Genomic DNA, 23,939 nt, shown 5'->3' with positions numbered 1-23,939 from the left:
TTATTTATCAAGCTCATATGAGCTTCATAATATAAACATTTTACAATGTGTAAAGGTTTCACATACATCATCCCATTAATTGACTTTTCCAATAGTCATAGGCTTATAATATAGCAAAGATTGAAACTCAAATGTTCTAACTCCAGACTTCCTTTTTACTGGTCCAGTAAGAAGCACTACAATTGAAATAGGTCCACAAAGCACTGAAGGAGATTAATTAATTAATTGGTTTACTAGGGGTGAAAGGTCACTATTATGTTCACACACACACCCCCCCCACAAACGTGAGAGCTACAACAGATGAAGAATCAGAATGACCCATATGAGTATTAGTATTTTTTACTGGTCATCTCTGTTCACATAAGTGTATGACTGAAAAGAAGGTAGCTTTGATACTTAGATATCTACCTTGAATTAGATGACCTCTAAGGTTCTTTCCAGTAGTGAGAGGTTAGGACATAAATCCATTAAACCACCAGTCAGGCTCTAAATTTACACTTGTCCTGCTCATATTCCATCCACTACCTCAATCTTCTATTTATTGTGCCTTCCTCTGTACACTAAATAGACTGAATATTCCACATATTCATATCTAGCCCATATCTTGGTTATCATAAATACGAACACCAGAATTTGTCTTTAGCTCCCAAGACATGAAAATCTTTCAAAGTTAGTAGCTCTAAACCTTTTTTGGGTAACGGTCTAAAAACCAGTAAATGTTATTAACCTAATCACAAGAGAAAATGGACTTTGCATAGGATCTCAAGGCATTTATAACCCTTCTGAAGACAATCCATGAACTATTATGACTACCAAGTTAAGAACCCCTATTTGGAAAAAGGGATGCTGAAGTGATGTTGAACAGAAAATACATAGAAAGCTTTTCTTTTCCTTTAAAACAAAGTACTCTCTAAAGTGGCCCTTCCACTCTGACAGTTATATCTGTTTCTTCCCTTTTCTCACCAGACAACAAACCTGCAAGCCAAGGAAGGATGAATGACTTCCCTTTACAGTTCTTCAATCTTATTTAAAGAAAAGATTTGAGTAATATAAACCCATTTTCATTCTGCTCACCAGAAACTGAGTAAATAACTTTCACATACTATAAAGTCATCAACTTTTGACCCTTTTTCTTTACAAATTTATCAATGGTATACCCAAGGTGACCTGGTAAACAAGTGTTTGCATACCATATAGAAATTTTTAAAGTCTTGAGAGAGTAGGTATGTAGGTAAAACAATTTTTTAATTTGTTTTCAGGTAGAATCTACCATAGCATCATATATAAATAGATTATTAATGATAAGTAGTCTACAAGATGGCAGTGGTTATAAATTATTATGTGAAATGTGTTATTTATACAAAACACAATGCAGGAATATATATATATATATATATATATATATATGTATGTATGTATGTATGTATTTTGGTGGTTGGGGATAGGGTTTTGACTATGGAATTTTTGAAATATCAACAACATTTTTTGCTACAGAAAATATCAAAGTATCTATAAAGTGAGATAAACATTGAAAAAATATCTTAGATCACCTCATGAACTAGCTTTTATTTTTTAATAAAATCGGTACTTCTGGGACCTCCCTGGTGGTGCAGTGGTTAAGAACCCGCCTGCCAATGCAGGAGACACCGGTTCGATCAATGGCCCGTGAAGATCCCACATGCTGCAGAGCAACTAAGCTCGTGCGCCACAACTACTGAAGCCTGCATGCCTAGAGCCTGTGCTCCACAAGAGAAGCCACCGCAGTGAGAAACCCGCGCACCACAACAAAGAGTAGCCCCCCTTCTTCACAACTAGAGAAAGCCTGCACGCAGCAACGAAGACCCAATGCAGCCAAAAATAAATAAATAAAAATTTAAAAAACATAAATTAATTGTTTAAAAAATAAATAAAATAAAATAGGTACTTCCAAGAAAATATGTTAGAGTGTTGGGATACAAAATTAAATCCCATTCACATTTATAGAGGAAAAATAATGAATTGACTTTGAAATGAGTTGTTCTTGACAAGAAGATTAATACAGAGGAAAAAAAGAGCTAAATTATTTGCAAACAATTGAAATGAAGTATTACAAACATAATGGATGTTCTAAACATAAACTATAAAGTCCAACTTTTCTAACTACTTAAACTTTTCTCAAATTGTTTTATAAACAAAGTACTCCTAGATGTACCCGGTATCTGTGATTGCTCACATTACCTAATTTGAAAATATTTTAAATTTAGTAAACACTACTGGTCTTTAAATAACTTTTATCCAGCGGTGTTACATGGCAAGACAACTGAAAAACCTGTCATGATACAAATGCATAAGGTTTATATTCTTCTAAGATTTACACAACCCACACATGGAACAAATCTATTTTAAAGATAAATACTTGAGGTTTTCTCATAAATACTTTAAAAAATCGATATTTTATTACCTCCAACTGAAATATTACTGGTTCTATGATGAATAATAGAACGTAATTAGAGGAAACACTTCAGGACTCTGAAATAAACAAATGAAGGTTCATATAGGAGAGAGAGGGAACTCAGTTACTCAGCATAAAATCAACAAAGCAAATCTTTGTTTAAGTAATTACTTTATCAGTGTACCCCTACTAAAAACAAAGAAAAGGACAACCACAGTCAAAATAGAACAGCCACTGTACAGTTAAGCCATGACCCCAGGGCCTTTCCCATTAAAGGTAGAGGAAGTGGAACTGACACCCAAAGAGAATACTGTTACAAAAACAAGAATTAGGAGTAAGAGAGGAATACGTGTAACAAAATAAGAATTAATTGAGGAAGCAAAGGACAGTCATTCAAAACAATGCAAAACCATAAGGACAAGAACTAAATAGAGTTATGAAATAATCCTAACTTCCTCTCAGAACTTACTGGTGGACCAGTGAGACCTTCGCCATCTGTGAGAAGGGGAGGGTGGGAGTTCCTATTTGTTTTAAGTAATGACATAAGCAAACTGTTGAGCATAAAATGAGGAAAGACTAAGAACGGCAAATTGCAAAAAAGTAGGTAGCAGAAAATAGCTCAACTTCTTTGATAAATTGATTCTGACTATCAGTAAAATAACAACTATGGACACCTATTCAAAAGACGTTTTCATATTTTTCGGTCAGTGATTTTCTACATGGTGTCTCTGGAACCAAACAATTAAAACCAAACAAACAAACCCATTGCAGACAGGCAAAATGCAAGAGGGAATCAAGTTGAACAGAGGTTGATCATACACTGCTTGAAAGATAAAGACGGCAGCTGGTCCAGAGTTATACAGTGTGGACCTCTGAACATTAAAGGCTGCAAGGACTGGCAGGACATTCTGCTAGACCAAAGGCAAAGCACTCCCTGCACCTTTTAAAACCAAAACCCAATAAGTGATAGGACAGGAGACAACCATTTCCACACTAGCGCAGACCACTGTCACCTCTGCCCTGGACTGCTGCAGACGCCTCGTAGCCCATTTCCCTGCTTCTCTTCCTGCCACCTCACCCCTCAAACACAGTTTATTCTCCACCCTGAAGCCAGGCTCTTTTCGGAGCATTAATTATCATTTGACAGCTCTACTAAATTTTCCAATGACTTATGATTACAGTTGGAATAAAGTACCAATTCCACAGAGGGGCATCACAGCTGTACGTGATCTGACCCACGTCTCCCTCGATAAGCCATCTCCGACCAGGCTCCCTCTGTTCCCTGGTCTTGAGACACAGCACACCCGTGGGTCTAGCTTTGCAGAGGGATGCTCTGTCCAGCTGCCTGCGGTGCTCTGCTCTGTACTGAGGCCTCTGTTCCACAGACTCCTGCTCACCATTCAGCTCTCACCTCTCTACCTGTATTTGTGTACTGTCCTTCCCAACCCCTCTCTCTAGCCATGGTGACTTGCACGCCCTCCCTCTTTATTTCCACAAATGTAGTTTTTTTTGTTTTTTTTGTGTGGTACGCGGGCCTCTCACTGCTGTGGCCTCTCCCGTTGCAGAGCGCAGGCTCCGGACACGCAAGCTCAGCGGCCATGGCTCACGGGCCCAGCCGCTCCGTGGCATGTGGGATCCTCCCGGACCGGGGCACGAACCCGTGTCCCCTACATCGGCAGGTGGACTCTCAACCACTGCGCCACCAGGGAAGCCCAACAATCACTTTTTAGATACTAGCCAAGTTCCAACTTTTTCTACTCCGATAAACACAACTTTCTCTTCCTAGAACCACTTAAGTCAACAATCAGCATCACACAATGTAATTATAAACTTTCCCTAATATTTTCTGGACAGCTTACTTTTCACCCATTGAATTTCTAAACTCGCTGAGGATGGATCATAGACTACACTGTCTCTTCTCATAGTGATCAGCATAGCTCTAAACAAATATTTTGTGCTCAGTAAATGTTTTTAAGAGAATAAGAATGCTCTAGTTCCCCCTCCCCTTTGATTCCCTTAAACCTATTGAGTACTAGAGAACAGATCTTCTACCGTGTGACTACAGTGAAAGAAAGGAAAGTCTTGTCCACTTGAAAAGATTTCTCTACATAAAGGTTTCTGCAACTCACTAATTATCTAGTAGAACTTTTTTGTCGTGTGTTTTTCCAGAAGTGGTGATGAGATGATTAATAGTAATTCTTCCATCTTGTCTCAGCTACAGTCTTATGATCAGAAGCAGACACTTTATATCTGACTGTGCAGGGTTAAGGGTAGGGTTATGGTCCCAGATCAGCGTCCTTAACCAGCCTGTGATGAGACCTCCTGCTTTACCTTGACCTCATTAGCACCCTGAGCAAACCAACAAGGTTTTGTCCAATCCATCTAGACTATAACAAGCCAAAAGAATCCAAAAGTTGCAGTGATTTTTTTTAACGTCTGAATCGTAATTTTATTGTATTAATGATACAAAACATCTTATCATCACTAATAGAATGAATAATAATTGTGAAAGCAATGTGTTAGAACCAGCTTTCTTATTTTTAAAAATCTTTCTTCAGCATTTAGTGACACTGGGTCTCTAAGGTCTATGTTCAATTTATTTTGATATATTGCTTGAAAAAGCACCACACACAGAGAGGCAAAAACAAACAAACAAACAAACAAAACCTGTTGCCTGGGCTTACTAAATCATTATACTTATTTTTACATCTCATCTACCAAGTACTCAAAGATTGCTGATGAAATTCAGCTAGTAGATGTACATCTTCCCTAATGTCAATCAACTATTCTTGCAGCTAATCATAAAGTGCTATTTTTTAAACAAGTGGGTCAAAACTCTCTGAAGCAATTCATTTGGGTAATTTTCAAGCAAGATTGAAAATTCTACTTCCAAATTTTATAAGTCTGTAGTGATTTTTAAAGAGAAAAGCATATCTGGACAAACAATATTTTTCAGAAATCCTAAAAACTAAAAAAAAAAAAAAAAAAGAAGCAAACTCTTGGGAAAAGAATTACTATTGTTTCAAATGTTTTCTTTTCAAGCATTCCTCTAAACTCTCCCTTTATCCTAAGGGTGAAGCCCTCAGTGACTCACAAAGTGACATATTAAAAACTAACAACAAAAAAGGTAAGTTCAAGGGACATCTATTTTAGGTTGATTCAAACTAAACCTGAAATACATGAATTTACCTGAATGACTATACTTAGATATTTACAAATCAAGATCAGCAAATAATCTTCTTGTAACACACAAATAAACTTGAGACGTTCTCTCACACACACACACACACACACAGAGTTTTAACATAAAGCACGAGCACACAACACACAGAATACTTCTTTTATTTTTAGGAGCCTATTATTTTCAAAATGTTCCTTTCACAAACAAACAATCTTGAGGAGGAAAAATGGTAATATAAGAAAAAAAACACTAAAGTTAATAGTAAGACTAGTTAAAAGTAGGATTAAATTAGAACTCTTGGGATTGCACCTATCATTTCCCACCAAGGGCATCTCTAGCAGAAGAATAAACACCCCCTACTCTCTATAGAACTAATGAAAGAAACTCACTTTCCCTACCGAGGTCATATGCTCATACAAACATGGTACACTAAGATCTAGCCATATCAAAGTCATTTCTGATTTGACCCAACAGCTCTACTTAGACTTAAACTAATAATAAACTAAACTGTAAACATTAGGAAAAATGGCATTATCAAAGGAAACAAAACACTAGTGAAACACTATGACCAATTGTTTTATTTTACCTGCTGTTTTAAATTGTTAAGCAACCAGAGGAAAAAGCTGCGGTGATTTAACTTGCCTCTTACATCTCGGAGATTCAGGAACACTGAATATGTCCAATAATCACGTGAGGAAATAAGGCAAGGATCAACACCACAAAAAGGGAAGTCATTTGCTAGGTAGCCTATAATTAGCCTCTGAATCTTACAGTAGAGAATATCATTGAGGCAAACAGCTTAGGAAGATTTAAAAAGGGATCGGTCATTCACATGAATGCATAAGCACAGAATGTAGTTACCTCAGCTGGGGGAAAAGAAAAACGCCCATCATAAAAGCAATACACCTCCTTTGTTTCAGGGTGCACATATCCTCAACCAGGAAGAGATTTCTGAGCACAACATGTTTGGTTCTGGAAACGTAAGGTTTACCTATTTGAGAGAACGCTGATCACATGATAAAATCAGCCAAATTGGAATATCATAAACAATAAAAAACCAACAGTGGGTCAATTTAACAAAGGTTAACTAGGGTGGTTAATTCTTAGGTATCATTAAATATAATATAATTTCTGTATAGAATATCCCTGGACTACAAAAACTATCTGTTACATCAACTCTCTTTATTCAGCAAGGTATTCAATCTTTTCAAATAATATTTTAACCTCTAATGAAGCTAAAGTGGAAATTACATTATGTAGAATAATTTTAAGTGGTGTTAATAATTAGAAGCTGACCCTGATCTCAAGATATTTCAGTTACAATGGAATTATCTAAAATATTTAATTTTAAAAGGGAACAACTTTTATGTAAGATTTACTTAAAACTAAATGAAGCTTTATTGTTAAATTATTCAAGGATAAAGCACAAAAAAAACCCCACAACACCAAAGTATAAAATCAATATAATGATATGAATAGGAAATATATAATTAAATGATTGAAAAGACATGAAATTTTTTTAAAATAACAAATTAAAATTCAGGCTCAAAACCTTTACTACCTAAATTCACAACATTCCTGATTTTTGTCTGAAGTAGTGTGGTGGATTAAAAATATGGCCCCAAATTCTTTTACATGTTCACAAAAAAAGGTGAGGTCTAAGTCTCTTCCCCTTGAATCTAGGCAGCTTTGCCCAGGTGATGCTGATGACTTCCAAAGTTAAGACAGAAAAGATCATGCAGCTTCCACCCGGCTTACTTGAGACTCTTGCCCCAGAGGAAGCCAGCCTCCATGTAAGAAGCCACTTCCCTGAGACTATCTTGCTGTCAAGGCCACATGTAGGCACTTCTGTACACAGCCGCAGCTGAGCATCCTGACAAAGGCCAGCCAGCATCAGCTGACAGCCAAGTGAGCAAGCTGACATCTGACTACAACTGCATGAGAAACCCCAAGTGTGAACTGACCAGCTGAGCACTTCCCAAATTCCTGACCCACATGCCATGATCAAAAAAAAAAAAAAAAAAAAAAAGAGGTTGTCTTAAGTTCCCAGGTTCCGGAGGAATTTGTTAAGCAGAAGACATAGTAACCAGAATAGGTTTTATAATTAAAGAAGCATTTCAGTGATAGGTGGGATGCTAGGATAAAGAATCAGGACATAGCATTCTGTTGCATTAAAATTTTAAATCTATTGTGAAATAAGATATCAAAAATTCAGGTTCAAAATCCTACCTTATTTTTCCTACCAAGCTAAACTTACTATAATTTACTATCAATCATTCACTCAGTCTTTAAACACATACTTATTGAGCACCTATTCCATTCTGGGCTTCATGCTAAATGCTAGTTATAAAAGCAGCTCAAATAATAGTGGGGAAGGGGAGATAATTAATCAAACATCAAATAATCACACAAACATATAATTACAGAAGGAGATAAAGATACAATGGCTGCGGAGTAAAAAGGACTCTAAAAGCATAAACGGCAGGGCTGATTCAGTCTGGAGACCCAAGGATGGCTGACATCTGAAAGAAGAGAAAAATTAACAGAGGGAAGGCTACACACCTGATACACGTCTGACATAGAGCTGGAGGGACAGAGAAGAGACTGAAGAGAGCAGAGGCCAAACCTAATCATCAGTGTTATGAACTGGAATCTTTTTGTACAGCAATGGGAAGGCCTTGTAGGTGTTTAAGCAAGATAATGAAATGTTGAGATTTTCATTTTAAATACCATCTTGGCTATCTATTCTCACACTCTGTATATTGACAACTAGCACCTCATTTATTAATTATTTATAGACTAACTACATAAGTCCACTATACAAATACTCCTTTCATGTGTACAATATGCCAAGAGCTAAGACATCAATCAAAAAAAATGAATAAGGTTTCTGCATGCATCAAGCGTTACAGTCTAATGGGAGCACAGAGCAGGAAACAGGTGATTTAAATACAGTGAAATGAGAAAAATCTTATAGTGAGTCAAAGCGTTGTCACAGACTATAGAAAGGATGCTTAATCCAGATATAGGGGGTCAAGAAGAATTCTCAAAGGAAGAAATGTCTGAGCTAAGACTAGAAGAATGAATCAGTGTGAAAGAGGCAAACAGAGTTGGGGGAGTGTGGGAAATAAAGTAGACCCCCCCCCCAAGACAGAACCTAATGTTACTAAACTAAAGGATCATAATTAAGAGAGTCACAGAGTGCTCAAGGAACAAAAAGAAGTTTAATATGGCCAAAGGCTTAGGGGGGCACTTGATGAGAAACAAAGTTAAGAGTGGTAAATAGGAGTTAGATCACTCAGGCACATGTAAATCATGTTTAGATTCTATTCTACAAGCAACGGGCAGACTGAAAGGCAAAGAAAGGGAATGCTAAGACCAGTCGTGCCTTTTCTAAGACAATGCTGACTGTAGTATGAAGGACAGATTGGAAATGGTCAAGATTGGAGCACTAGGACCAAGCAGGAAGCTGTGGTTGGAATCCAGGAGAGAAATAGTGGAGACCTCAGTAAATGCCAGTAGAAATGAAGAAAAGTAGAGTAGAGAAAATATAAAAATAATTTCAGGAGGTAGAACTGAAAGAACTTGGTGATTAATTAGATCTGGGGGGTGAGGGAGAGGAAGAATTCAGGGACGATACCCAAGTTTCTGGCCTGGGTATAACTGATGGAAACACAGAAGCCCAAAGGAAGGGCAAACAGGAGGAGACAAACAGCTACCTGGTACTGCAGGTGAGAAGAGTCATCCGGGCTAGAGACAAAGATCTGGAAGTCAAGAGCATATAGGTGTTACCTAAAACCATGGAAGTGGACGACATGGCCCCACTACTAGTACACAGTGTGAGGAGAGGAGAGAGAGGGTTTAATATAGGACCACGTAGACACCAACATTAAGAGATGGTAACATAAGAAAAAGCTCAAACGGAAACAAAAGGAATGGCCAAGAGAATTAGGAAGAAAAAGGGAGAGTGTGCTGCCATTAAAACTTAATAGTAAGTCAAATCATAGCTCCTCTAAAGTAAACTCCTCTTGATTTTCGTACATGACGATGAGGCTGACTTTGGTAGAAATCTTCCTCTGGATCTAAATTTGGGCAAGAGACTTCCACTTCCTCAAAACATGTAATTAAGTTTCTTCTTGGACTGGAAGACTTGTGATTCTGTACAATATCGATATAAACTTAAAAGAAAAATGAAATAAATATATATTTAACCTATAAATAAGATAATAAATGCAAAGACCGTAAAAAGACCTTGGGTTTTAGAGCCAAATGGACCTGAATTGAAATCCCACCTTTGCCATTTCCTAGCTGTGTGATTTAGGGCGAGTTATTTAATCTCTCTAACCTTGAGTTTCCTCACATAACATTCTGCTACCTACAGTACAGAAATTGAGCTATTCCTGTTTTCTTGAACCCATTCTAATCAGAAAGCCAACCCCACCAGTGCCAATGAAAACAGCACTGTTCACACTTACAAATAATCTCCTTGTTGGGAAATCCAATGGTCAATTTTAATCTTTATCCTGCTGAAACTATCGGAAGCATTAGACAAAAATGATTACTCTTTCCTTCTTAAAACATCACCTTTGTTTGGCCTTTGGGTAACCACTCTGCCTTGGTTTTCTTCTTGCTTATCTGGCCCTCTCCCTTTCAGACTTTTTGCTGGTTCTTTCATACGTCCCAGACTCTTTGTCTGCAAACACTGGTATGCCCAGACTCAGTCCTCAATCCTTCCCTATCAACTATCATGCCCCAGGTGACCTCATCTGGTCTCATGGCTTTACATATCAACTATATGTCAAAAATGTTCAAATTTACATCTTCTGTTAAGATCGCTCTGCTGAATGCCACACACCAACTGCCTATTCAACATCCTTTTATGAATGTCTAAATACCTTTTTAAACTTAGCATGAACTCCTGATTCTCCTTAAAACTAGTCCTCCTACAGTATTCCTCACCTTATTAAATGACAAACCCATTCTTCTAATTGCTTGGGCTGAAAACCTGAGTCATCCTGGACTCTTTTTTTCTCTCATCCCACACCCAATCATCAGCACATTCTGTCAGCTCTATTGTCACAATATATTCAAAATTCCGCCAGTGCGAACCATATTCACCTCTATCACCCTAGTCTGAACTGTCACACCTCCCCTCTGGTTTACTGCCACAGTCTTCTAACTGGTCTTTTTACTTCCATTCTTGATTCCCATAGTATATTCTCCACAGAGAGCCAGAGGTACTTTCTCATAAAGTACTTTCAGCCAGTACTTTCTCATAAAGGTAAAGTCATATCTGATTAGCTCAAAACCATCTTACAGCTTCCGATCTCATTCAGAGGAAACACAAATTCTCCATGGCCTTAAAGCCCTTTCCGATCAGCTTTTCCCACTCTTCCTGCTGGCTTCTTCTTATCGCTCACCACCTCATTCCCTATGCTTCAGCGGCATGGATCTTTTTGCCACTCCTGGAACCCCCCCAAGTATGCTCCTGTCTCTGGAACTTTATACTTGCTGTTCCCTTAGATATCCTCATGGTTTGCTCTCTCACGGCCGTCAGAAAGATCTCTGCTCAAAAGTCACCTTGTAAAATAAACCCTCCCTGACAACTCCTAAAAACACTATAAATGTATAAAGAAAAACCTCCTCCCCAATATTTCTTATCACCCGTCCCTTGTTTTTCTTTCTCTATAGCCCTTATTATCTCCTAATATACTAAATAATTTACTTATTTTATTATCAACCTCTCCCCAGCCTGGTATATAAACTCCATGAAGTAAGGGGCTTTATCTGTTACTGTTCTCTGTATCCCCAACACCTCCAACAGTGTCTCATAGGTAATAAGTATTTAACATGTAAGGGAATTAAAATTAAATAATAAAATGTGTAAAAATGCTTGGAATATAGATGTTCCATTACTGGTTGTTATTATTTGTGGAAACTCAAGTGTAACTACCCAAAATTGATAGGGCAAATAGTACTGATAACATTGAAAGAGAATATTATTCTAGGAATTAATTGTCCTGCAGACACTGAATTTTTGTTTTAAGACAGAACTTGATTTGGGAAGGTTCATTTCGCTTATCACATAAAACCCTTCTGACACAGTGAATTTAAACAAAAAAAAAACCCAATTCTTTGAAAGTATCATAACTTTAAAGATTTGTCACATTGTCATGAATGATCCAAAACAAACTTAGCAAAATTATGTTTTCTTTTAAGCAAAGGTAATAAAGATTTTGAAAGAAGCAAAGTATTAACTAATATTCTATTTATCACAATTACAAAGAACTCTGAGAAATATGTTTATTAAGAAAAAAGTAATGAGTGGATTTATTACTTTGAAATAAACATAATAGGAGGAATAGTAATATGCTTACTAAAAGGTTAACTGGTATTTCAGAATCGGCTTAAGAAAATCCTCCCAGAAAGGAAGCAGAAGAGGGGAGACCCACAGCTGTCTGAGAACTTAAAGGAAAGCTTATTTATGCTTGGAAGACAAAGCTTGGAAGAAACACTGCCAACTAGTCTCAAAGATGGCTCCTTGGGGGCATTTAATACATTTATAGATTATCTCATGGCCCTTACCACACAAGTACTCAATAAATGTTTGTTAAATGCGTAAATGGTACATTAACAAATGAAAAAGTTAATTATAAAAAATTATGACTCAAGTATCTGTCTACATCCCCATCACAAACTCTTAATAAAAAGCTGGGAGCTCAAGTCCTAACGTTCTCCTTTTGCCGTCTCTCATATGAGGAGTAAGGAAGAGCCTTCAAGTGTAAACGCTGAGCTCTATCTACTCTAGGAGAAAAAAGAAAAAATCACCACTGTAAAGGTTTCAGTTGACGCCTGAGGTAAGTAGTACTAGTCATGTTATTTGAGATCTTGTAGGCAATGGAGCACAATGCAGGGTTTCTCCATGTGGCGTCGCCATCTCCAGATGCTGGAAGCGACGGGAAGGAAGACACCCAGGCAGTGCCTGGACCAGGTCCTGCTGGCCCAGAGATGAGCCCTTGATAGGGGATTGATTCCTCTGCAGAAATCAAGTGCTACTTAAAATCGAATTTTGAAAAGTAAGAGAAAAAATAAATTATTAAAGAGAAATGAAGAAATTATTAAAAGAGATACCATTAAAGAGTCAGAAGGGGAAAATAAGTAAGTGCATGAGTCAGGAAGGTATAAAAGCAAACGTTATCACAGCCCCCCAATACACACACACACACACACACACACACACACTCATTCTGTACACAAAAAAATAAGCTTACATATGCCTGGATTCTCACTTTTCAAATTCTCAGAGTGATTTAACAGAGTTCAGTCTCTTTTATTCTTCACATTTTTAAGACTACCAAAATCACACCTGGCATGATAGGATCTGTAAATCACCTGTGTGAAGACGACTGCATGCAAACTCCATATTGAACAGGACAGATTCTAAAAATACTCAGGTTGTTTTAAGGTTTAAAGGGAAAAAGTAGGTTACACTTTTACCCATAAAAGTCTGGATGACTCAGAGTTTAATAATAGGATACAGAAGCTTTCATCCCTAGGTCACTGATTTGAGGGTGACTATGGTAGACAGTCATTCTAGGACATTACCACCTAGCAGCTGTTTTGTTCACAAACTGTAGAAGAAATGTGTTGCTTGTCTCTATTAATACTCATTTGACAGGTGTATACATTCCAAGTCACATGCATCTGCGAGCACTGTGAAGCAGAGTGATGAAAGCTACAACAGCTGTTACCTTTAGAAAGCCCTTAGCATGCCCAATTCTCTTCTTTCTTTATGTAAAGTACTAAATACTAATATTTCACATCATAACAGATTTTACTGTCTCAAACCAAAATCATAAAAGAAAGATACCTGTGGAGGATTTTTTGAAATGAGCACAATATCATCCTATGAAACAAGGAAAACAACAATCTTTCCTCCTAGAAAACGTGGTAAAGGCCAAACCAGCTGAGGTCAGAATGGCCCTGCGACCTGCAGGAGACTGCAGACATCCCTGGGACTGTGCACTCTAAGCCATGGTCATACATGCACACATAGCTTACTAGGAAACATACTTCTAAAATTTATGTACCAAAGATTTATGTACCCAGGGAACACAAACCAGTTAAACTCCCACTATCTCCGTCATGGGACTCTAGAGCCTTTAAGTAACTCCCCTATGTAAGTGCCAAAGATTATAATGTGTCAGTTTGATCCTTCACCATGGCAACTGGAAACTGGATGGTACCTATCGGCCAGTAAAGTCATTCCACTAAGAAGGATTCTCCAACAGCCCCAGTCACAGTGATAACTGAAGAAGAATTATGTTTTGAAAAACTAAAACTATTATTTTTAAAACACAGTATGGAGGTATTTAAGTCACCACCCTACTATGCCTGCACTGAAATAATGAAGACACCTATCTATCAGCCTTTGCCACATATTCAGTCCATGGCACTAATGGAAATAAGATTTATGATCTAAAAACCTGCATTCCTGTCTTCCAACTTTGTACCTTCTTTGAAAGAACTCAGCATCTCCTTTTAGAAGAATATTAATTTAACCAGGCAATATTCCAACTCACATTTAGTATGCATTTTTAATGTTTGCATAAAATGCTTAATAGGGACTCTGCTTTGTTTTCTTAAATGATGTTAAATAATACACTATTTGGCACAGATCCAAAAGATGATGAAAAAAGTCACTAATAACTTTTTATTTCAAATCTATCATTTTACTTTAAAATGTCTTAAAAGAGTCTTGCACGTTCAAGCTTGACAGATGTACTTCTGTCAAAACCAAAAAGCCTTATAAAATGAGAAAGAGGGCACTCTCCATGCCCTTTGACCTGGTTCAGTAATGCAACAAAACAAATCTGCAGTTTGATTTTGTTTTGCTTTAGAATTGGTGTGTCATTACAGATCATGGTCTGCAATCCCATTTCATTGATGTGGAAATTAAGACACAGAGAGGTTAAGTGATATGGAAACACAGACTCTTTAAGTAGAAGGGACCTTATCATTAACACAGATCAGAATTATAACCACAGGCCTAGTTTTATCCAAGTGAAAGAAATGCCATTTTTGTATAAGCTAAAAGTTTGTTTAAAAACTCTTCAATTCTAAGTTTAATAACAAACTTAGCAAACCTATTATTTTTGTCTACTTTAAGTCTTTGTCTTTTGTCTTAAACATCAAGAATCTCAGAGTAGAATTCAGTGCTCAGGCAGATCACCTCCTTCTAGCCGTGGTTTCTGGGGGCAGTTTCATCATCTCTTTGTCGCTCAGCTCTTCATAAACTCAATAACTAATTAGTTGAGCATCTGTTATGTGTCAGACAACATTCTAGGTGCTAAAGCCACAGTAGGGAACAAATCATGTGAAAACTCCTGTCTTCATGGAAATCAACTGCATAAGTACAAGACAGAGTATTTTTATCACTATGGAGAAAATAAATAGCTGGAAAGGAGATCTAGAGTGTGGGGTGAGGCTCAACTTTGGTTGACCACCAAAAAGGTGGTCAGTGAAGGTCACACAGGTGACATCTGCATACAGACCTGAAAGGGAGAAGGGGAAGGAGTAAGCAAGGGAATGGGGGGTGGGGGGGACTCCAGGGGGATAGTCCAGGCACAAGGACAACACACACAAAGCCCTGAAGTGGAAGCATGCCTGGCCTGCATGATTCATCTTTTTGTTGTTGTTTCTTATTTCAAATAAAGTGTATTTTTTCTTTATTGAAAGTTCTGTCAAATACTTCAGAAGAAGGTCAGAAACATACATACGATCCTAAATACTGCCCACAACCTTCAGATACTATGTTACCTCAGAGGAGTTTTTCCCAGTTGTGCATGTCAATGATTCCTCACTCACCTTGCCACCCTCCCACTCCCCACCCCCATTCCTTCTCTTTCTCCAATGGAGATCAAAACACTGACTTCCTAAAACTAACTTATGGTGGCCAAAAAAATTTTGCTGTGGGGAAAGGGCCCACCTTAAAGGAATCAAACTGCAGAGTACCCCAACCTATAACGACCACCTCCCTTGAACTTGTAAACGCACTGCATCTGTATCCAGCCCTTAAGAGTAAGTGCTACATGATATTGTTACTCCGTTTACATCTTATTATATGCTACCTTGTATTGTTCTTGTGTACACATCTTGTATACACACAAGGGGACTTCCTTGGAGCAGGGTCCATACCTTGGGAATGTCTGAATCCCACCACAGGGCTTTGCACATGGATGGCACCGATATCTGTTGGGCTGTTTGACAGTGATGTCATAGAAACTGACACAATGGGCAGCAGGCTTTCCTCCTTTTTCAAGCATCTGTCTGCCGATAAAGCATGAAAGAGACATCATAGTCTCTCACAGGCGTTCGGATAATCTCAGCCATCTTGGCCAAGTCACTGTTTGTGTAACATTCCATTCCGTCTAAATTCCCCTTTGCGTTTGCCGTTGGGCACGTTACACACTTTCAGTCTAGACACAAGCATGGATTAGCCACAATACACAGAGGAACGGCACCGTGTGAAATCCTCTTCAGTTCGCTTCAGCCAATGTTATTAAACACTATTATGGGAAAGGATACCAACATGAAACTACCAGACACAGTGGCTGTAAAACACTGTCCATACAGTCCAGTCAGACAAACAGACACATATGGAACAACTTCAGTGCATGCAAGACATGCAGAAGTATTTTGAAAGTATACAAGCAGTGGCCTGGAGGGTGAGGTAAGGCTTCACGGAAAAGTTGGCACCTGAACAGCCAGAGTTGTGAAAGATGAATAGGCGTAGGACAATCAGACATGGGATCAAAGGGCATTCCGGATTGTGCAAAACACTGGCAGAAACATAACAGACTGAAAACTGCTGGAAGGACGCATTCACCACCAGGGAAGGAAAGCCGGTCTACTGCACTCTTAAACTTTCCAAGAAAAAAAACAAGTTTTCAAATAAGGAGCTGAGGAGGAAAGTTTCACCAGCACTTGTTTTGTTAAGCCTCTTAGCCTTGCTTTGCTTTGTTTTGCTCTTTCTGTTTTGTTCCCTCTCAGAGAAATAAAGCACTCTGCTGGCATAAAACTTCAGTGAGAAACAGTACTTCAACTTAACTGAGGAAAAAGAAACTGAAAAGCGGACCAGGGCCAAGGAATAAATAAATTAGTAACACTTTTTCTGGATTATCTAAATGGAGCAAAATTTCAAATTCGGTATCATTCATTGCAACTGTTCTCTCCACCAACTCAATACCTATTTATTTTATGCCTACTATTTGTTAGTTTCTGGGATACCAGGCCTCTGAGGCACTCTCATTGCCCTCCTCTCTGAGCAAGCTCCTTGCTTGCAATCTAATAAAAGAAATAGCAGAAGGCAATTCACTTGTACCCTGTTCCTTCTATGGTTGCCAATCAAAGCTGGAAGCTCAAGCAGAGTTAAATTCCAGTCAAGTTAACCAGCAAAGACAAACACACTTAAACCAACAATGGAGATGTAAGAAACTGACAGAGGTCCTCCATAAGGGTGTTCATCACCTCTTCCTGTGAGCAGGGAGCTGGCGAGCTGGACTTCCTGGCCAGTGATTTGGAATGCTGAATGGGGGTCAGGGGAGGGACAGAGGGGCTGAGGTTACCTGGGAGCTCAGGTAGACTTTGAGGCACTCCTCACACACGGCCTTCTTGCAGCAGGGCAAGGGCTTGATGGGCTTGTCTTCCAGGCACACCCGGCACATCAGCACCATGAGGGGCGCATAGGGATCCCCGACCCCACCCAGGCCAGAGTAGGGTGGAGCTCCCAGCAGGCTGGGCACGGAGAACGGCTCGGGCGCCAGGTAGAACTCCAGCTCGATGCTGCCGCCGTCGGGGGACAGGGGGTCCGCTGGGAGCGACAGCCGGGGGCTGGGGAAGGAGGAGGGGGTGCTGGGAGGGTTGGTCACCGGCGGAGCCCGGGGTGGCGACGCGGGCAGCGAGAGCCGCTCCGCAGAGGGGACCTCGGGCAGGTCGTTCTCCACGCAGAACACGGAGCAGAAGACTTGTCTCTTGGCGGGGGGCGGGCGCCGCTGGCCCAGCACGTCCAGGACCAGTCCGTCTGGGGCCCCGACGCGGGTCCGGGGCTCCGGCAGCTCGCCGGGCGGCGCCTCCTGCTGTTCATCCCCTCTCTCGTTTCGGTCCCCCGCTTCCTGCTCCTCCTTTGCCAGCTGCTGTTGCAAAGCCTGGGGGTTGAGGGGCCCGGTGTAGGCCAGTCCTGCGGGCTGCGCCGGTGCCTGGTTCTTCTTCCAGCTCGGGGCCCCCCGGCTCCTCGCGGGCTCCGGGACGCTCGTGTCCGCGCAGCCCCAGTCGCTTCCGCAGCTGTCGCCGCTCGGCTCGGCGGAGGAGGCGCGCGGCCCGGGCGCCCCGGTGCTGTCCCTCGGCGGCCTCGGGGGCTCGGGGTGGCCCGTGGCGCCACCAGGGGGGGTCCGCGCCTCCAGGGGCCCGCCGCTGCCGCTCACCGTGCTCTGCTCCTCGCCCATCGCCGCCCGCGGCCGAAGCCGCCGCCGCCCATCCAGCCGCCGGGACCCCCACCCGGCGCCGGCGGGCAGCGGGGGCAGCGGCTCGGCTCCACTCGCGGCTCCGCTTCTGCTTCCGGGTCCCTCCTCCGGGGCTGGGACGCCCCGAGCTCCCTCAGGGGAGCCCGTGCTCCCGGGCGGCGGCGCGCGGGGAGCCCGGCCCGGCCCGCTGCTCCTCCTCCTCCTCCTCCTGATCCTCCCGCGCGGCCGGGCACCGCCTCGGGGGCGCCGAGGGCCGCTCGCTCGGGCCGCCGGCGCGCCCGCCCCACATGCAGGTCGGGGCGGCGCCGCGGCCCCCGGGAGCCCCTGGAGGGACAGAAGCGTCCGGAGGGAGGAGGCCGTCAGTCCCGCGCCATCGCCGGTCCCCGCTGGGGGCCGGGCGGCCGGAGGGCGGTGGTCAAAGGGTCGAGGGGCCTGTGGCGCCGCCGCGGCGCGCACCAGGAGGGGCAGCCGGAGCGCGAGCCAGCCGCCGCGGCCCCTGGGGGAGAGGCCGGAGCGCGCGACCTCCCGCTCCCGCTCCTCGCGCTTCACCTAGCGCCCTCCTCACGGCCCCTCACCCCACCCCTTTGGCACACACCTCCCCACACGTACACACGCGCGCGGGCACCGCGCACTCACTCACGCACACCCCGAGTGGGTGTGATCTCAGACCAGGATGCGCTCTCGCCCCCAGGGTTCACGCTCGGCCTCCACTAAACCCTCCAGAGCCGGCAGGCTGCCCTTCGGGCTATGCTTTGAGCAGAACTTCCTACAAAACTCCTCTTTACGGAAAGCTAGAACTAGAAAACCCTGGCTTGTTAGGATTTTGGTTTCGCTTGTTTCTCTTGCGTTCGTCCGATTTTAAATCCTCCAAAGAGGGAGTTCAGAGAATTAACGCTAGGCATTATTAGTTCAAAATGCTGTGTATACAACTCTCTGCTCTCTGCTTAATGAGGTAGGAAGGATGTTTGAAACCCACAAAAGTGCCAAAAAGCACGTTTAACCTACTCCTTTAACTAGAAGCCTTATGAGAGCTGGTAAATAACGAATTTAAGATTTATCCCCCTTTCCTCCTTTTCAATGTCCTCTTAGGAACTTTTTTTTTTTTAACCCTTTGAATATTCCAAAATGGGTAGCATTAAGGTAGTAAGATGGTCTGGCCTAATTAATAAACCGGATCGTTGGTGGAAATCATGAAAAGTTTCATTAGCACAACCATATTTATCCCCAAAACCGTTTCCAAGACAACAATTATAGTTGAGCCAGAACTTAATTATGTGTTGATCTATCTTTATTTTCCAGGAAGTATTAGTCACCCAGACTGGTGCATGTTAGTTCCCTAAAGCCAATGAAAACATTTTTGGGAAGCCAACCTTTGTTTTTTTCATCTTGAGAGGGAATTCAATTTACACATTCATGTAATAGGAAGGAGCTGTGAAGTGTGTAGAAATTTTTATCTTGAAGTTGATATTGGGTTGTTCTAAAATATTTTCCAAATCAGATAACAAATGCTAGAAAGGTGACTAGCTATGCAGTACGAAGAAAGGAGGGTAACACCAAAGAACATGTCCATGATGTATGTCTGATGTTCAGCGGCACCACAAATGGATGAATCTAATCAATCAGCCTAAATGCCCACCTCATTGATCAGTCTGACCCAAGAATGAAGAATTCTTATTTGGAAGATTAAATGCTATTTAGGGATTTTTTTTTTCATTTGGCTAATTGATTTCATAGTAACTGCTATTTTTTTTCCAAATGATCCTAGTGTTTATTGTTTTAAAGGCAGGGACAAGAAGCCTACATGTTTGTGTCTTTTTTTTTTTTTTTTTTTTTTTTTTTTTTTTGCGGTACGTGGGCCTCTCACTGTTGTGGCCTCTCCTGTTGCGGAGCACAGGCTCCGGACGCGCAGGCCCAGCGGCCATGGCTCACTGGCCCAGCCGCTCTGCGTGCGGCATGTGGGATCTTCCCGGACCGCGGCACGAACCCGTGTGCCCTGCATCGGCAGGCAGACTCTCAACCACTGCGCCACCAGGGAAGCCCTGTGTCTTTTTTGGTATGCCATCTGATAACTACTTTTCTATTCTTTCTAAAGGGATATAAAAGTAATCCATGTTTTCTGGGTGACAACAGTGAGAGTAAGACCAGAGTAACAATAATGGATACAAAAAAGTATATCTCCACAGTGTCTCTAGGAATCAAACCCCTCAACGTCTTCCCATAGCTTGGGGACTCCCTCCTCCACACATATTTGTCGTAGGTGTTCCAAGAACTTGTTCTTGCAGTGCCCACCATTTTGTTCCTTATCCCTCAGATTTGGTTCACTGAAAGTGGCTTTCCTCGACACTGGATCAAGTCACTGGTGGGATTTTTGAAGGCTGCCCTGTAGCTCTGCAGCCCTTCTCCTTACCATGACTTCCTCCCCATGGGATTCGTCTGGTGTTTGTGAAAATAGAACCATGGCATGCCATATCTCCAGCCTCCAGACAGACTCAGACTTGCCTCAATCCTGGGCCCAGCACTCCTGGTGTTCAATCTGGGACCCATGGGACACCAGTAACATGGAATTAAAATGCAAAGTTAATATGGTGATCCTACTATCAATTTCCCCTAAAATTAAACACATGAAGCACCTATGATAGTTGTACTGATAGGATTCATTTTTAAAAATTGGTTGAAAATATAGTTACTGTAGCAAAAATTTCACTTATCTAACACAAGCTTAACATTCTCAAAACTCAGACCATCTGCTCCATGTCAGGCTGTATACAGTTGTTAGTACAGTATAAATGTTATCACCAATATTCTGTCACTACCAGTTTCAACTTTCAATGTTTTGTAATTTGCAATGGGCTGTGCACATTCCCTAAAACCAAGACTTGAATACTGGGAGACAATGTCAAGTTTGAGAATTGACATAGTCAATTACTTTTGGTCATTACTGAACGTTATTTTTTCTATTACCAACTTTCTTATCCTGGCGTTTAAGCATGACTTGTTTTTGCTTCCCTGGAAAATTTTTATTCAGACTTTAATTTGATAATTAAAGAGCCTAGATTTATTAATTTATTAAAAAATGTTATGAAACCTCAGAAAAGCTGCGAATAATTTTAATTTTACATACTAAAGGTAAAGCAGATTTCTTCATAACTGTTGTGGAGAAAAAATACATAATGTTTAAATACCATGAAATAATTATACAGCAAATACCTGATTTTCAACTATCAAATATATATATGTGTGTGTGTATATATATATGTATTTTTTTTAAATTCATTTCCTGAAGAGGAATGAAAACAGTGGAGTGAATTTCTAGGTCTGCTTCTGAAAGACACAGTGAAATGTTGGTCCTCACTCTCCTATTTTCTCTCCTCTTCACCCATGGAGGGAGAGAACCCGGAATCATTAAGGAAAAGGGGCATTAGTACAACACAATTGTTTCGCTTTATTTTTCCACCCAAATTTCCTAAGGAAAATCTAAATGAGATAAAGTTAAAAATAAAATGAAACAGTATATTCCTTCAAATTATAAAATTAAAGCCCAAATGCTTGGAAAACAGAGGAAACCAAGAATAAAAAGGAAGATGAGGAAGGAAAATGAAGACAAATGGAAGGGAGGAAGGGGAAAGAAAAAAAGGAAGGAGAGAAGGAGAGAGGGAAGGAGGGAAGGAAGAAAGGAAGGGAAGAACTTTATTATCCACTACCCAAAATAACCACTTAAACTACTTTAACATATTGATAAACTTCATTCTAGTGTTTACATCTGTGTGTATAAAAAAATATCAAATGATATTTACTCCTTTTCCTACATTTTTAAAATTAGTAATATATCCTGACCATTTTTCACACTATTAAGACATCTGTATATCATCATGATTTGTGACAATATAGAACTTTACTATATAGATGCATCACAATTTATTTAACTAATTCCATTTTATTTTTAAAAAGTAGATTACTTATGATTTTAAGAAAACATACAATATAACATTTAATATATATGAATATGTATTATAACCTTTGTGTACATTCCTAATATACCATAGCATAAAGTCCTAAAAATTAAATAGCTGCTCAAAAGAGTAGATGTAATTTTGAGGTTTTGGCACACATATCAGAGAAACTTAGCACCAATTTATAACCCCATTAACAGTGAGGGTATGAGAGACATCCCTAATCCTTCTAAGGAGATTTTTAAAAATTAGAAATGCTGTACATAACAAGTTACTTTTAAATTAATGAGCACATTCTTTTAGATAAAAAGGGAAAAATCAAATATTAACTGTCGATTGCCTTTGGATATATATAATTTAGCATCACATGTTATTGTTCTCTATTCCTGAGATTATGGTTCTAACAGCTTTCCTTCCTCATCTTTTAAAAAAATTTCCTCATTACCTCTTCTAGTGACAGTAATGCTCTAAATATACTCAGCGGTAACCTCAGTCATAGGTAATACTTCTAAGTCTATGATACCAATTCCTCATTTCCTAAATACAGGTGCACCTAAATACAGGTGCACTTATTTGAGTGCCCCAGACTCATTCCCAAATGAATACGGTGCCAAGGAAACCCCATCTTTCAGCCCTCACTGTGGAAGCTCTTGAATTAAGACAAGAAGAGATCCACTAATAGTGCAAGATCGACTCTTCTTGACCTGAGAAAAGCCCGTTCCCTCCTCACAGAAAAAGTCACCTTGGAGTTTAAAGGCATCTCAGAGTTTCTAGTATGGTGGCTTTGGTTTACCAGAAAGATGTCAACCCTGGCTCTGCATCTAGAAATCCCTGGTCTCCTCTTCCCAAGGTACAGAGTGACATAAAGAGAGAGATGTATTCTGTTCTCTCTGTTTCCCAGCTTCCCTTTCTAAAAGGGGTGTCAAGTCACAGCCTCCTCCTGACAGGCTTTGTTTATAGCAGGAGTCAGAAAAATTTACAGCCTGGCTCCTCCCTGGCCCTGAGACTGGAATGCCTCGTTGGTTCAGTAAGCAAGAGCAAGATAAATCTCTTCTTGTACAACTCTCAGTACCCAGTACCTCCTTGCTGAGTAATTCACAGTAAAGGAAATCATTTTGTCCAAACTAAAGGGTAATCAAGCATCAATGTAACAGACCTGAAGATGCGCTTTTACAAAATGACACTTTAATTCTGAAAAGAGTAGAGATTTTCTTAGCAAAAGGAAAAGCAAATCTCTTCCAAATTAGGGAAGAAGGAAGAGGTAATTTAGAGAAGATTTATTTAGAACAATGGCGAAGTGCTTACAAAACTATGTTAAATGAAAAAAGACAAGAAAAATCTAATATATATGATTACAGCTGTGTTGGGATGTATATGATAAAATAAGGACAAAAGTAATAGGAGTTATTGTATAAGGGTGATGTGGTTATGATTTTTTTTATTTCCTAAAATTTCTAAAATATTATGTTGCTTTTATAATGGACAAAAGAGAAAAACAAGATTTTTTTTTTAAAGAGTGAAACAGTTTCATCCTAATGAACAGGGAAATAGATTTGGTGTTAATAGATGTTATTTGCATGTACACTCGCGATAGTTAAGGTAAGCCATTCCTCCCATTTGTGTTACAATTCAGTCCAACAACCATTTCCTGCAAGTCTGTTAGATCCTGTGTCAAACTTTGGAAAATTCAATTTACCAATTTGTTCCCCAAATTTTCCTTCATTTTTAACTTCATAACATCTATTCAACACTTTAAGCTGTCCAGAGCCAGAGCATATCTTAGCTATACGTGGAAGCCCAGTTCCTAGCATTCTACACATATTTAGTTATCAACAAAACATTTTTAAAGGAAAGAA

The 23,939-nt window shown here is 40.4% G+C and overlaps 1 protein-coding gene across 2 annotated transcripts in view; it reads right to left on the bottom strand.

The window, feature by feature from the left end:
* RNF217 (ring finger protein 217) overlaps positions 1 to 18,216 on the bottom strand; it is a 129,454-nt gene extending 111,238 nt beyond the window's left edge. For both annotated transcript variants that reach the window (XM_081250572.1, XM_081250573.1), the window contains exon 1: positions 17,240 to 18,216. In XM_081250572.1, the coding sequence (XP_081106698.1) occupies positions 17,240 to 18,115 (876 nt within the window). In that variant the 5' untranslated portion in view covers positions 18,116 to 18,216. The remainder of the gene's footprint in view (positions 1 to 17,239) is intronic.
* Positions 18,217 to 23,939: the final 5,723 nt, after the last annotated feature.

The sequence above is a fragment of the Mesoplodon bidens genome (assembly GCF_964165515.1).
Source record: "Mesoplodon bidens genome assembly, chromosome: 12".
Taxonomy (NCBI): Eukaryota; Metazoa; Chordata; class Mammalia; order Artiodactyla; family Ziphiidae; genus Mesoplodon; species Mesoplodon bidens.
This window is presented reverse-complemented; position numbering and strand designations above follow the sequence as displayed.